Genomic DNA, 12,292 nt, shown 5'->3' with positions numbered 1-12,292 from the left:
CATGTCTGAAGATGCCTACAAGGTGAGGCAGGACCTAGGGGGACAGGGACATCCACTTCCAGCCTCAGGGCAGCTGCATTTAGGACACCTGCACTCAGCCTTGGCCACTTTTGTGTTTCCAGGAAGTCTGGAGAGAGTGCTGTGTGGATCAGACAGTAGTTACAGAGTGGCTGAGGGGCTGCTAGCGCCAGCACCTGCATCCTACGCACAACGCCAGGCCGTGACATCACCCAATCATGCTGATAGGATGTTTCTTTCAGCCACCACCTGTTTTCTGAGCCCTGTGTGGTCTGCCATTCTGCCCAGCTTCAGTGTTCTTTAAATAACTTCCCCGCTCCCTGTCAGTCAAGGCCCCTCTGTATAGCTCAGGTTAGCTTGAATTTGGCCAGTCTCCTGCCTTACTTCCTTGGTGCTTTACAGGTGTATGCTATGATACCCAGAAATAGAGCCCCTTTCTTCTTCCAGTTGGTCTGCCTTTCTTGGACCTAAGAGCTTGATTGATGGGAGCTATGGAGGAGAAACAGTGGCCCCACAGACCCCACATGCAGCGCCGTGTAGGAATTTTTGTTACGCAGCCTCATTACAAAGATCAGACAACCTTTGATGTCCAAATAAAGAAAAATGGAGGCTTTAATTAAATTTTGCCTTGCCCTGGGGGGGGGGCTTTAAGGTCCAGAACATCTTGATTTCTAAATGGCTACCCAGTGGAACTTGTAGAAACCTGTGTGTAGGGTCCTCTTCTGCCATCTGCTCCCTTGCAAGTGACCACTCAGGTGAGGATTCCACCAGCCAAGACCGGCTTTCAGGCAAGGGGGTGTTGAGAGCAGACTGCTGGGTGCAAGGGATGAGCTAGGGGTATATCCTACCCATGTCATTTCCACAAGAACTCTGGCTTGTTTGTGGACACACCAGGGTGTGATGGGAACTCAGCCTGAGGGGGTCCTGCAGGACTGGGGGTTCCGTGGGTTGGAGAACAATTCAGCATTCGTGCATCTGGTGCTCCGAGGGCCCTGCCACCTGTGCGTGCTGCCTCTGCGTCCCTCTTCTCTCCTGATCCCCTGAGCAGCTGGAAACAGTGACTGTTGCATGTGGGAGGACTCGTCCATGGAGTGACAGGAGGTCTGTGCCTGTAACACTGTAACACATATGCAGATCTGTCCAGACATGGCCCCCCTCCAGTGTGGAGGTGGTACGTATGAAACAACTGATCCTGGCAGCCCCAAGACCCTCTGGCTCTGTGGAAATACTGTCAGAGATTTAATTTCCTCTAACGAATGCCATTTATAGATAGGATGGTGTTGGGCCAGGAGTCCCAAGTAACAGAAACGAAGTTAAGTTTCCTTTCTGTCTCTAGATGGCATTGGAGGTGACTATTGGAGGTGACCATTGGAGGTGAGCTCACACCAGACACCCAGGGTACCCAGACAGTCATTTCATGCTTCCCTTGGTAAATTTTAGACAAACATGAGTCCGACTCAATTGGACTTCCTTCCTCAATCCAGAAACCCATTGGCTTGTCCTATCAATTTTGTCTTCCGGGTCAGAGCTTGTGGCTAAAGATGGGAGCTACAGGGATGGAATTCCAGGTATGATTCTCCCAGGGGAGGGGGCAGTGACCTGTGAGCAAAATGGCTGTGCTCACTCCCTCCATGTACTGTGTGTCCCCCATGGTCACAAGCAGCCTAGGTGTGTCTTCTCCAGCGTGCTAGCTGGATTTTGTCAAATCGACACAATCCTAAACATATCCGGGAATAGGGAGTCTACATCGAGAAAACACTTTCATGAGATTGGCGTGTAGGCCCATTTTCTTGATTCCTGATTTGGTGTGGGAGGGCCCTGCTCACTGTGAGTGCTGCCATCCCAGGGCAGGCAGTTCTAGGTTGTGTAAAACGCAGGGCGAGCTAAGCCACAGGGAGCAAGCCAGGAAGCAGTATTTCTGTATGGTTTCTGCTTGGCTTCTCTCGGCCATGGACTGTGACCTGAAAGTATAGTTGAAGGAAATCCCTTCTAGCCCAAGTTGCTTCTCGTCATGGTCTTTATCACAGCAATAGAAATCTAAGACATTTGGTGATTCAGAGTGTCTGCATGTGGGTGTGTAGTGTGTATGAGTGCATATGCATGGGGGCTGGGTTTTTGGGAGAGACTGGCTGTTGTTAAAATGAACAGTTGTCAGGTTTTTGATGATGATGATGGTGGTGGTGGTGGTGGTGCTGATTGATATTTTTTTCTTTCTTTTTTTTTTTTTCCAGAGCTGGGGACCGAACCCAGGGCCTTGCGCTTGTTAGGCAAGCGCTCTACCACTGAGCTAAATCCCCAACCCGATTGATTTTTTTGATGTCCTGTTTTGGCCAGAACTGTTTTGAGTTAATTTTTTGGTTTAGATCAGTGGGCACTCTGGCTTCTGGCAGCCTCGGCCCCAGGGTATGGGAACGAGGAAAAGGAGTATGAAGCCCTCCCATCCCTGTATGGAAATTGGGTTGTTGACTTGTCTTTGCCATCCTCTGAGCGCTAGAAGGACCCAAAAAACTCCCTTAGTTTTCACCTGTGAGCACTAGCAGCTCCGTCAAGAACCGGCAGAGGGAGCTAGAGAGCTATGCTGGCGTCTGTGCCTCCAGCCCTCTCCACCTCTGCTGGCTCAGCAGGGAGGGGCCTGGAGCAGAGGGGAGGAGAACATGGGGACTAGGAGTGGGGTCTTAGTGATCGCCAAACTTCACTGCAGAACTGTCCCAGAATATCCCTGCTTCCACTGCTCAGCGAGCAATGGGTGCAAACTGTCTGTAGAATCTCCGGCCACACGCCTGGCCAAGGAACACGTGACTGCGAAGCCTTCGACTCAGCTCTTGCATTCTCTATGAAGCTCCATCTTTACCTGATCCCTACTTGGCCCCCAGTGTGCCCCTACCTGCTCTGCGGCGAGCTGAGAGGCCCACAGGGAGGACAGCAGGCAAAAGGGAAGGAGAGGATAATGAAAGCCCTGGCGACAGACATCTGGAAACTGAGGTGATAGCACACGGGCCCCCCTCTCCTTGCCACTCACTTTTCTCCAGCCCCAACCTGGCCACCAGTAGAGCGGAGGGATGTCCCAGCAGCTCTGGACCAAGGTAGCTTTGTGACATTGTCCCTGTGTTTCTTTTGCATGTATACGGCTGTCCTTCCTGAGTCATAGCTCACAAACCAGACGGAAGAGACGGAAGGGAAATTGATGCTTTCTCCTCCCCTGGTGAATTCTCCAACTCCAGCCCCCCTGAAATGCTTGTTACCAGGTTCAGAGCAGCGTGCTCCTCATGTGTGGCCTCGTGCCTCTCAGGGTAAGGTCAATGTTAGAAAGTTAACTTCTTTTTAGACCTCTGGTCTCTTTCCTACTGGCTCAAGCTGGCCAAATGCTTGGCTAAGCCCTCCTCCATCCATCACAGCCCTACTGGCTTTTCCGGTTGAAGGTGAGCACTCCTTCGTTTCTCAGAGGCCTCCTCCTGCTCTCTTCCTTCCCTAAAGGCCTAGGTGGCTAGCCCTCTGGTACTTTCAGGCCTGAAGGGGCAGCCTGAGCCTGCTAGGGCTCTGTGCGATTCTCATATGGTCAGGCTAGATTTTACTTCCAGGAGGAAGTCACGGAGCAATCAGAGGTTTGCTGGGCTCTAATCCCTGTTCCTTCTCCATCATGATTTATGCCCCTTTGTAGACAACGACTCTACCCAATAGGACCAAACAATCCCAGAATGCCTAAATTCCTGGGAACATGTAGTCTATGCTCTTACCCTCCCTCCCAGTTCTCCCAACACTACTTGGTAGCCAAGAGCCATTATGATGTCACTAGGAGATGTGAAGAAGTAAGCCATTTGGCAAAGAGTCTGGACATTATTTATGCTCAGATAAATATATGCATGTGGGGCTGGAGAGATGGCTCAGTGGTTAAGAGCACTGACTGCTCTTCCAGAGGTCCTGAGTTCAATTCCCAGCAACCACATGGTGGCTCACAACCATCTGTAAAGAGATCTGATGTCCTCTTCTGGTGTGCATGAAGACAGCTAAGTGTAGTTACATATAATAAATAAATAAATCTTTAAGTAAACACACACACATGTATCAGGGTGCAGAGGTGTGACCTGTAAACAACACTGGGTGACTTCAGAGACCCTCTGCCCTTACAGGAAGGGTGTGTCAGGCCAGCTCTTTTGCTTTCTGTCTCCTATCAAGAAGGCTGGATTGGGTCCCCTGATGAGGCTATTCAGGCAGAGAACCTAGGAACGTTCTTTATTCAAGAGTTCTGAAGGGGAGAACCAGAGTGGGAGGATGATTAGTCTGAGAACACACAGCTCAGAGAAGACAGGAGTTCAAATCCTGGACTGGATTTTACCCTGACTGGATTCTTTCCCCTGTGCTGGGAATTGACACATAGAAAGGGAGGGCCTATCATATCCACAAAGGAATGAGGGGTGGCTCTGGGTTAACCTTCAGTTTGTCCACAGTGCAGCACAACAACTTTACTGCAAGAATCTGAGCTCTGGGTCTGCCGTCTGCATGGGGGAGACCTCATTCAGCGATAAGTGTATTTCCTTCTCTCCAACAGGATCAGAGTCTCTGGTTAGAAGAGGCTTGGGTGAAAGGAGGAGGAAGAAGAGGGGGGAAGGAAGGGGAGGAGGAGGGGGAGGAGAAAGAGGAGGAAGGAGAGGAGGAGGAGGAGAGGGAGGAGGAAGAGGAAGGAGGAAGAGGAAGAGAGGGAGGAGGAGAGGGAGGAGGAGGGGGAGGAAGAGAGGGAGGAGGGGGAAGAGGAAGAGGAGGAGAGGGAGGAGGAAGAGGAGAGGGAAGAGGAAGAAGAGGAGGAGGGGGAGGAGGAAGAAGAGGAGGAGGAAGAGGAGGAGTCTGGCTCTTCAGCAGTCGTGGGATGGCAGCAAGGCTGACTGGAGGCTACTGGGCCCTAGCCATGGAACTGGCAAGACCAGATGTACTGCCCAGTCAGCATCCTCAGGACTGTCCTTGTCACACATACCAGGCTGTGTGTGCACATGCTGTGTGCACATGAGATACAGTGAAGAATTGAGGTCTGGCCTTCCTCCCCACCCCAGCCCCTGAAATGAGAATGGAAAGGGGAAAGCCAGTCTGAACCATGGCAGTAGACAAACAGAGCTCATTCTTGCTCAAAGCAATTCAGGTGTGAGGGCTGAGGCAAGAGGGTGATGAGTTCAAGGCTAGCCTGGATTATACAGTGAGTCCCTGCCTCAAAAAGCAAAACTAAATCTCCCACGATCCTTCAAGCAATTAGAGTCAAAGGTCTTGGACTGGAGGGATAGTTTAACCATGAGTCCAGAGGACCCACTTTGATTCTGAACACCCACACGGCAGCTCACAACCATTTTTAACTCTAGTGCCCTACTCTGGCCTCCTTGAGCACCAGGCATACACATGGTACACAGACACGGATGTGGGCAAAACCCGTAGACATAAAATGATGATGATGATGGTGGTGGTGGTGGTGATGATGATGATAAGAATTAGAGTCAAAGGTTTGTGTTTTGTAAAAGTGTCTTTGACATGAAAATTGCTGTGCCCAGAGGTGTCAACCGTAAGCAAGGGACTTCCATCTCGGGGCTCGTTGTTGTCCCGTGAGCTTCTAGAAGTCACACAGAAGGCCACTCTCAATATCATTTAATCAAGTCAGTTAATATTGTTTAATAAATAGGCCAGAAAATTATCTGAGCATTTCTGGGCAGGATGCAGCGTGCGACCAAAGTTATGGAAGATTGTCCCTTGAATCACTAAGGCAAACTTCATTGTGTGTCTTTTTTTTTTTTTTTTTTTTTTTTTACATAGAGGCGTCACATAAAAAGTTTTATAAATAGAAAAAATTCCAAAGGTCTCCCACAGACAGACAGGGAAGTCAGGAACATAAAACAAAACAAAACAATAACAACAACAATAATAATAAAAAGCCCACAGCTGCCCTCCCCCCACCAGATCCACTTGTTTCAAGTGCTTCATCCTACTCGGCATCTTTGGATATTTTACAATATACAATTCCAAACGGCAGCCCAGAAAAAAACAAAAAAACAAAAAAAAAAAAAACCCAAAAACAGACGACAAAAAGAACTAGCCAAGTCATCTGAAAAAGTGAGTTTATAAGAAGTCATTACCTTTACAAAATAAAAACAGAAACCTGACACCACTGCCCTCCCCTGGGTCCCTCTGTTGGTTCTGAGTCTGGTTCAGCTACGGCCACTTGGCTGCTGGGGCAAAGTGTGCATATTGGTAACTGTCTGAACTGCAGACAGGAATTTAAGAGGCAGCTGCCCAGCAGGTGACTGATGAGGACGGGGCATCTGAGGAAAATCCTCCCTGATGGACTGGCACTGGCAGGCAGGGATTCTCTTGGGAGCTTCAGGAGGGATAGAGTCTGCTGCCTTCTCTGACCTTTTTATGTTTGTGTTTGTACATGAAGAAGCCAAGACAACAGATATAGGAAGAGGTGAGTCTCTTGTACCTACCGCTTGGGGGGTCTGGGACTCCAGGCCTAGGCCTTCCGAGCAGGTGGATTCTCCTTCCTGGGATCTCAAGAAACCAATGCAAACTCAAGAACCCATGGGCCAGCAAAGTTGTTTTGAGTGTGGCTTGCTACACAGCCCATCACAACCCAAGGGACTCCACCTCTTTGCACGGGAACCTTTTGGTCAAATGTGGAAAGGGAGCTCACGGGCTCAAACACAGTAGAAGGGTGTCACCAGCAAAGCCCAGGTCTGGAGAACCCTGAACTCAAGGAGCAGGGTTGACTAGGATGACTAGGTTCTGTGACATTTGCAGGGTTGGGAGGAGGCAGGCAGGCAGTGGCTGTTAGAAGCTGGCCCCATCCCTCAGTGTTAGCTAAAGGAGCCTGAACACTGAGGGCATGTGGGGTGAACCAATGCTCTTGCGTTTCTACGGGGTGTCTAGATATGGCAGTGGCTTGCCAGAAGTGAGGCAGAATTTGGGGTTCCTGGAGCTACCTATGGGTATTGAAAGCCACGAAGCCCTACCCAGCCCTCTCTCTCATTCCTCGTTCCCTGTCTTGTCCTGCCATGTGTCTTACTCCAGTAAGATAGTCTCCCCAGTAACTCTGGGGATGCTAAACTTCTACCTTCCAAGGAACTCTTGTCAGCTCAGAGTGGAACAGGTGTGAATATGTATGGAAATGGGGGGAGGGGAATGTAAGTTACCACCCCCTTTCACAGCAGGGTGACTCTGAGGCACAGAAAGTTGACCCACCTAAGGTCACAGGTCAAGCCAATATAAAATGGGCTCACTCTATGCTGGAAGCCTTTCTGCTCAGTAGGGATGGTTTTTCCCCATGGCCCAAAAGCACTGCTCAATTGGATCCGGGACCTCTGAGCTGGAACCTGACTCTGAAAGCCGAGGTGGGAGTGATTTCCCCCATAGGGTAGTATGGCTGAAGCAAGGTGCCTGGCCAGGACACAGTCCTCAGGCTAGCTCCTCCCAGCCAGCCTCCTGGCAGAGGGCTCCCTCCTCACAGCCCCATACCGCAGCAGCAACGTGCTCCTGGCACCAGCGCAGAGCCTTCTGAGACTTGGCACCCTGCATATTTCTATGTGAGCCAGAGGCAGCCAGGTGGGGGGTTTCTAATCCCTCAGGGAAGAGGTGTCCAGCTCAGACACCAGCAAAAGGGAGATGCTGCCCTCAAAGGCCAGGAAAATTGCATCTCTGCTAAAATGTAATTTTTTTTTCTCCATTATCCCTTTGTGTTTGCAAACTAGAAAGTTCAGGTCCACTGGGTGGGGCAGGGCGGGCCTTAGAGGGACTTAAGACAGGGTTTGGGACTAGAGTGGACCAGGGCCAGCCTAGTTGTTGGCTTCAGACATGGAGGCCACATGGTTGAGGCCGGTGAGACCAGGGAGGCCAGCCAAGCCTGCCGCCCAGGGGTCAGGCAGTGGGAAGTAGGGCCGAGTGGCGGCTACGTTCTCAGCCAGTGCCAGGGCCAGGAGGCCGCCGGCGTTCCTCTCGGCCTCGAGCTGCGCGCGTCCGAATAGCTTCATCTGCGTCTCCTCGAACTGACGTTCCAGCTCCTGCAGGCTCAGGGTGCCCTTGGGTGATGCCAGGAAGTGCTTAGCAGGGCTGGGGCCCGGGAGGCACACGGCTGTGCCGCCCAGGTGGCCACCCACGTCGCCCAGCGCGGGTGGCATCACGAAGGCCGCTTTGTCGGCTGAGGGGCCACCCGGCCCAAAGAGCAGGCTGGCTGCCCTCCAGGCAGCAGGCTTGCGACCACGCCGGGGTCGCGCCATGCGGCAGCTCTGCCTCTTGATGTGGCGGTGCAGGTGGTCGGAGCGCGTGAAGCTCTTGTAGCAGAACTCACACTGGTAGGGCCGCACGCCCGTGTGGATGCGCATGTGGTTCTTGAGGTCGTAGTTGTGCACAAACTTGGCGTTGCAGTGAATGCACAAGTAGGGCCGCTCCCCCGTGTGCTTCCGCATGTGGATCTTCAGTTTGTCCTGCCTGCAACACAGAAGCCAGGATTTAGTCCCCGTGTGGAACACTGGCGCCCACACTTCACATTCTTACCCACTTCAGAACCGGCTTCTTGTATCCATGGTGCCAGCCCGTGAGGAGGGGGTCATCCTAAAACCGACCTTCAACTTCTGCCCACATGTCTGCCTCACCTCAGGGTTAAAGCAGGAAGGAACAGTGCCCTGAAAGATATCCCACAACTCCTTGTACACACAGGTTCGAGATGACACTCTCCTACTGATTACTAGGGGCCCATCTCACACTCTGGATGGCAGTCTCGGAGAGAGAGCTCAGCACTCTGGTCTTAGCCCTGTATTGATGAAGGGACTTCCGAAGCAGGATGCCCTTTGATCTCTGGTCTTCCCCATCCTCCATCCCCAGTCCCATACCTGTCCCTGTTCTCGGCACTTGTCCGGAGACTCCAGAGGCTCGGCACACGGTGCTGAGAGCTCCTCTGGTGTGGTGGTGGTTTCTTACCCAAGCCCTGGGCTCTGCTCTTTGCAGACATTTCAGGGCTTATGAGAGCCAGGTGCAGTAAGAATTGCAGTCTGATCTTGGGCAGAGCTCTGGAGTTAGAGGCAATATTTAGAGACAGAGCAAGGTGGGGTGGGGCTCCAGCTGCAGCCCCCACCCACCACTTGCTGGGTGACAAGTTAGGTCAACTGTCTAGACAAAGCTAGAGGTAGAGGCAGACATCATGCCAGTTGTCTAGGGTCACAAGAGACCCAGGGCTTGCTTGAGGGTGGTCCTGAAAGATCTTCTGATTTTGTTGTCTAAAGACTGGGCACCCAGGACACCCTTCTGCCTGGTTGGGGCTTGCGACTTGGGCTGTGTAGCATATCTTCCAGGGATCACTCTTCAGCTTTTCCCAAATGGCTAGAGGCCAGAGCACCGAGTACTGTCTCCACCACCTCCTTGCAGGTGGGGCTTGGGCGGTGCCTCTGTTGTAATTACAGGTTGGACTTTGAGGTCAGAGCAGATGTGGAGTCCAGGCGTCCTCCCTAAAATGTCCAGATTTAAATCACTCTCAATATAACCCTGGATGGCAGGGTGTTTTCTGGCCACTAGAGGTCGCTCGGGATCTCATTTAGAAAATAGTTTTCCTGGGTTGATGCAAGAAGGAAAAAAAGAGAGTCCTTGTGGGTGCTGTCAGATACATGTATGCATGCCCCTCCTGTGTGCAGAGTCCCCCTCCTCCCTGTGCTCCCCGGGGCTCCCAGAGCCTGGGCGGTGGGGAATGGGACCAGCAGCAGAAGCGGAAGAGGAAGGGCATGAGGTGCACCTCGTTTCTTCCCACCAGACTTTCCTCCTTTCTACAACCTCCAGCGACCCTTGCCTGCCACTGGCTGTGGCTTCCCAGTCCCCAGCAGCTAGGCACAGTGGCCTTTGCTATCTAGGTGACTGTTGAGCATGAAGGGGACACAAGGAGAACCTGGCTAGGGGGTCTCTCCTGAGACACTTTCGACCTGAACATTCCTTTTCAAGGCAGGTCACCTGAGGGGCAAAGAGGGAGTGACAATAGAAAGTGAGGCTTAGCATGCTCAAGGTCCCGGGTTCAATTCTCAGCACTGGGGGAAAGAACCCAAATCTAAACTCAAGCCCGAATCAGACAATAAGAGTCAGCAACTCTTCCGGGCTGGTCATCTCATACCTATTTGCACGACTCCCTCAGTCAGGGGACAAGGCCCTCATCTGCATGCTAAACTGGCAAGGGAGGACACCTGTTTAGAGGTGGCATAGGCGTGCTGTTTCCAAACAAGGGCCTCGTGTGTCCACACAGAACTGCTCTGTAACGGTAGGAGCTATGGGACACAGGAGGCAGTAAGCGCACGTGTGAACACAGAGATCCTGGTGGGTGAGAGAAGGGGCACACGGTAAGGGACAGCCTGCAAGGCAGCCATCACAAAGCTCACGAGGGCCCGTCTATCCTTCCTGATCTCTCGGTAACCTATTCAAGACCAACCCCTGCAGGCACCGAGGGCAGAGACAAGCAAGCTCATAGCTCCCTCACCACGGCTATCTGAATGGACTCTGGGAACTGGAAGACACCTTAGGAGCACTTGCTTCATGACCTCAAGTGACACCATGGGAACCGACGCCTGGAGATGGCAGGTGGCTGGGTAAAGACACACAGCTGGGCAGAGGCAGAAGTTGGTCCAACTCTAGGCCTCTTGGTGACCACCTGGTGCTCATTTCAAAAGGCCATGACCCACAGCAAGCTGAGGAGCCCAGTGGTCATTCCTTTGATGGCTGACTGGTGACAAGCAATGACAGTTGAGAACTTCTCAGTCTGTCTCATATATATATGTTTACATTTTGTGTATGTGTGTTTATGTTCGTGCACATATACATGCACACACATTCATGTATGCCTGAATGATCATTCCAGTGCATTAGAGTGTGCACGTGGGGGGCCAGAGGACACCCTTTATGGGGTCAGTTCTTTCCTTCCACTACATGGATGCCGAGAATTAAACTCAATTCTTCAGGCTTGGCTTTGGTGGCAAGTGCCTCTCCCCACTGTGCTGCTTTGTCACCAAGAAGACGAGCATGGGACCTAACCTCCCTCACTGGCTCTGCTATCCCCGCCTCTTATCTCATTTTCCTGCATTGGAGACCCAGCCTTGTTAGGACACCATCTCCTTCCAGCCCAGAGGGAGGCCCATGCCAAGAGAGAGTGACTGGGGTCTTATGAGCTCATTCTAGTGAAAGACAAGGTCAGGGCCTGAGCTCCAGGCTCTGAGAGGCCCTCAGTCAGTCTGAAGTCAGCCGCCACTGTCCACCCAGACTTCCTGTGGTTTGATGGTCCGATGTGACTCTTCCTGCCACCAAAGCTGATGACATCTCCTGAGCTTATCAAGGTTCTCAGAGCTGTTGGGAGGGGTCACTAGAAAGAAAGGAAGAAAGCTAGGGTAGGCCTTGGTGGTGCCCGGGAGAGAGGTTCAGCATCCAGCTGACAGTGTTGCTGGACAAAGTCAGGACTATTTGTGAGGGATTCTGCAGAAAATGGTGGTGTCGTAGCTCTTGGGGAGCCAGTGCTGCCTAACCTTTGCCTTGGTGGCGTGTCCTCCAAGGGACTCTGTTGTCTGTAGGAAAGCAGCTTCCCACTTTGCCTCCCTTCTTGCTCTCTGCGAAGGAGACACATCTGAATGAAGAGGCCCGGGGCAGCCTGAGGAACTCAAGGGAAACACCCTGTAGCTCTGCTCTCTAGATCTCCTGGACCAAAGGCAGGAAGAGGCATAGGGCAGGGCCTCATGGCTTGTGACCAAGTATGCAATGGAAGGGGAAGGAGGGGACTCTGGTTCTTCTGGTAGCATTGGCTGTCGTTGGGGAAACTGTCAGAGGTCAGCTGCAGGGTGAGGTCAGGTGACATCCACCAAGTCAGCGGAGCCTCTACCCATCTTCCCTCCATTTCTGGGCTCATCTGAAGTATCCTCTCTCTAGAGCCTTTGAAGTCCTTCCCTTTGGCCCCCAGAGTCTGGTAACCGAGAGTGGGGCCAGGTGAAACTGAGAGCTGGCAAGGAGGACTAGGGAACAGCAAGGTGTGAGAAGTCCCTCCTCTTGGAGACCCATAGACTGGTCCCCAAGGCTGCAGATAGGACCTGGGGGTGGCAGGGATTCTGCTTGGAGAATTCTACCTTGGGCAGTAGCATAAGAGTCAAAAGGAATGATGTCCCTATGAGGTGTCACATCTAGACAACATGACTCGGACCCCATTACCACAGAAGAAGGGCTTCTAACATCTGAAGGCTGAGGTAAACCAAAGCCCTAAGTTCTGCCGGGGGCTGAGGAGGGAGACAAGGCCCTG

General features: G+C 52.2%; 1 protein-coding gene across 7 annotated transcripts in view; it reads right to left on the bottom strand.

The window, feature by feature from the left end:
• Nucleotides 1-599: 599 nt before the first annotated feature.
• Nucleotides 600-12,292, bottom strand: part of Zbtb7c (zinc finger and BTB domain containing 7C) — a 329,246-nt gene continuing 317,553 nt past the window's right edge. For 4 of the 7 annotated variants that reach the window (XM_039097091.2, XM_039097092.2, XM_063277570.1 and 1 more), the window contains 2 exons: nt 2,903-8,472; nt 600-1,135 (listed from right to left, as the gene is read on the bottom strand). In XM_039097091.2, the coding sequence (XP_038953019.1) occupies nt 7,821-8,472 (652 nt within the window). In that variant the 3' untranslated portion in view covers nt 600-1,135; nt 2,903-7,820. Of the gene's footprint in view, nt 1,136-2,902; nt 8,473-12,292 lie in introns of those variants that run through there. The other 3 variants (XM_063277571.1, XM_063277572.1, NM_001127375.1) reach the window with 3 other exon arrangements.

The sequence above is a fragment of the Rattus norvegicus genome, chromosome 18 (genome assembly GCF_036323735.1).
Source record: "Rattus norvegicus strain BN/NHsdMcwi chromosome 18, GRCr8, whole genome shotgun sequence".
Lineage (NCBI taxonomy): Eukaryota > Metazoa > Chordata > Mammalia > Rodentia > Muridae > Rattus > Rattus norvegicus.
This window is presented reverse-complemented; position numbering and strand designations above follow the sequence as displayed.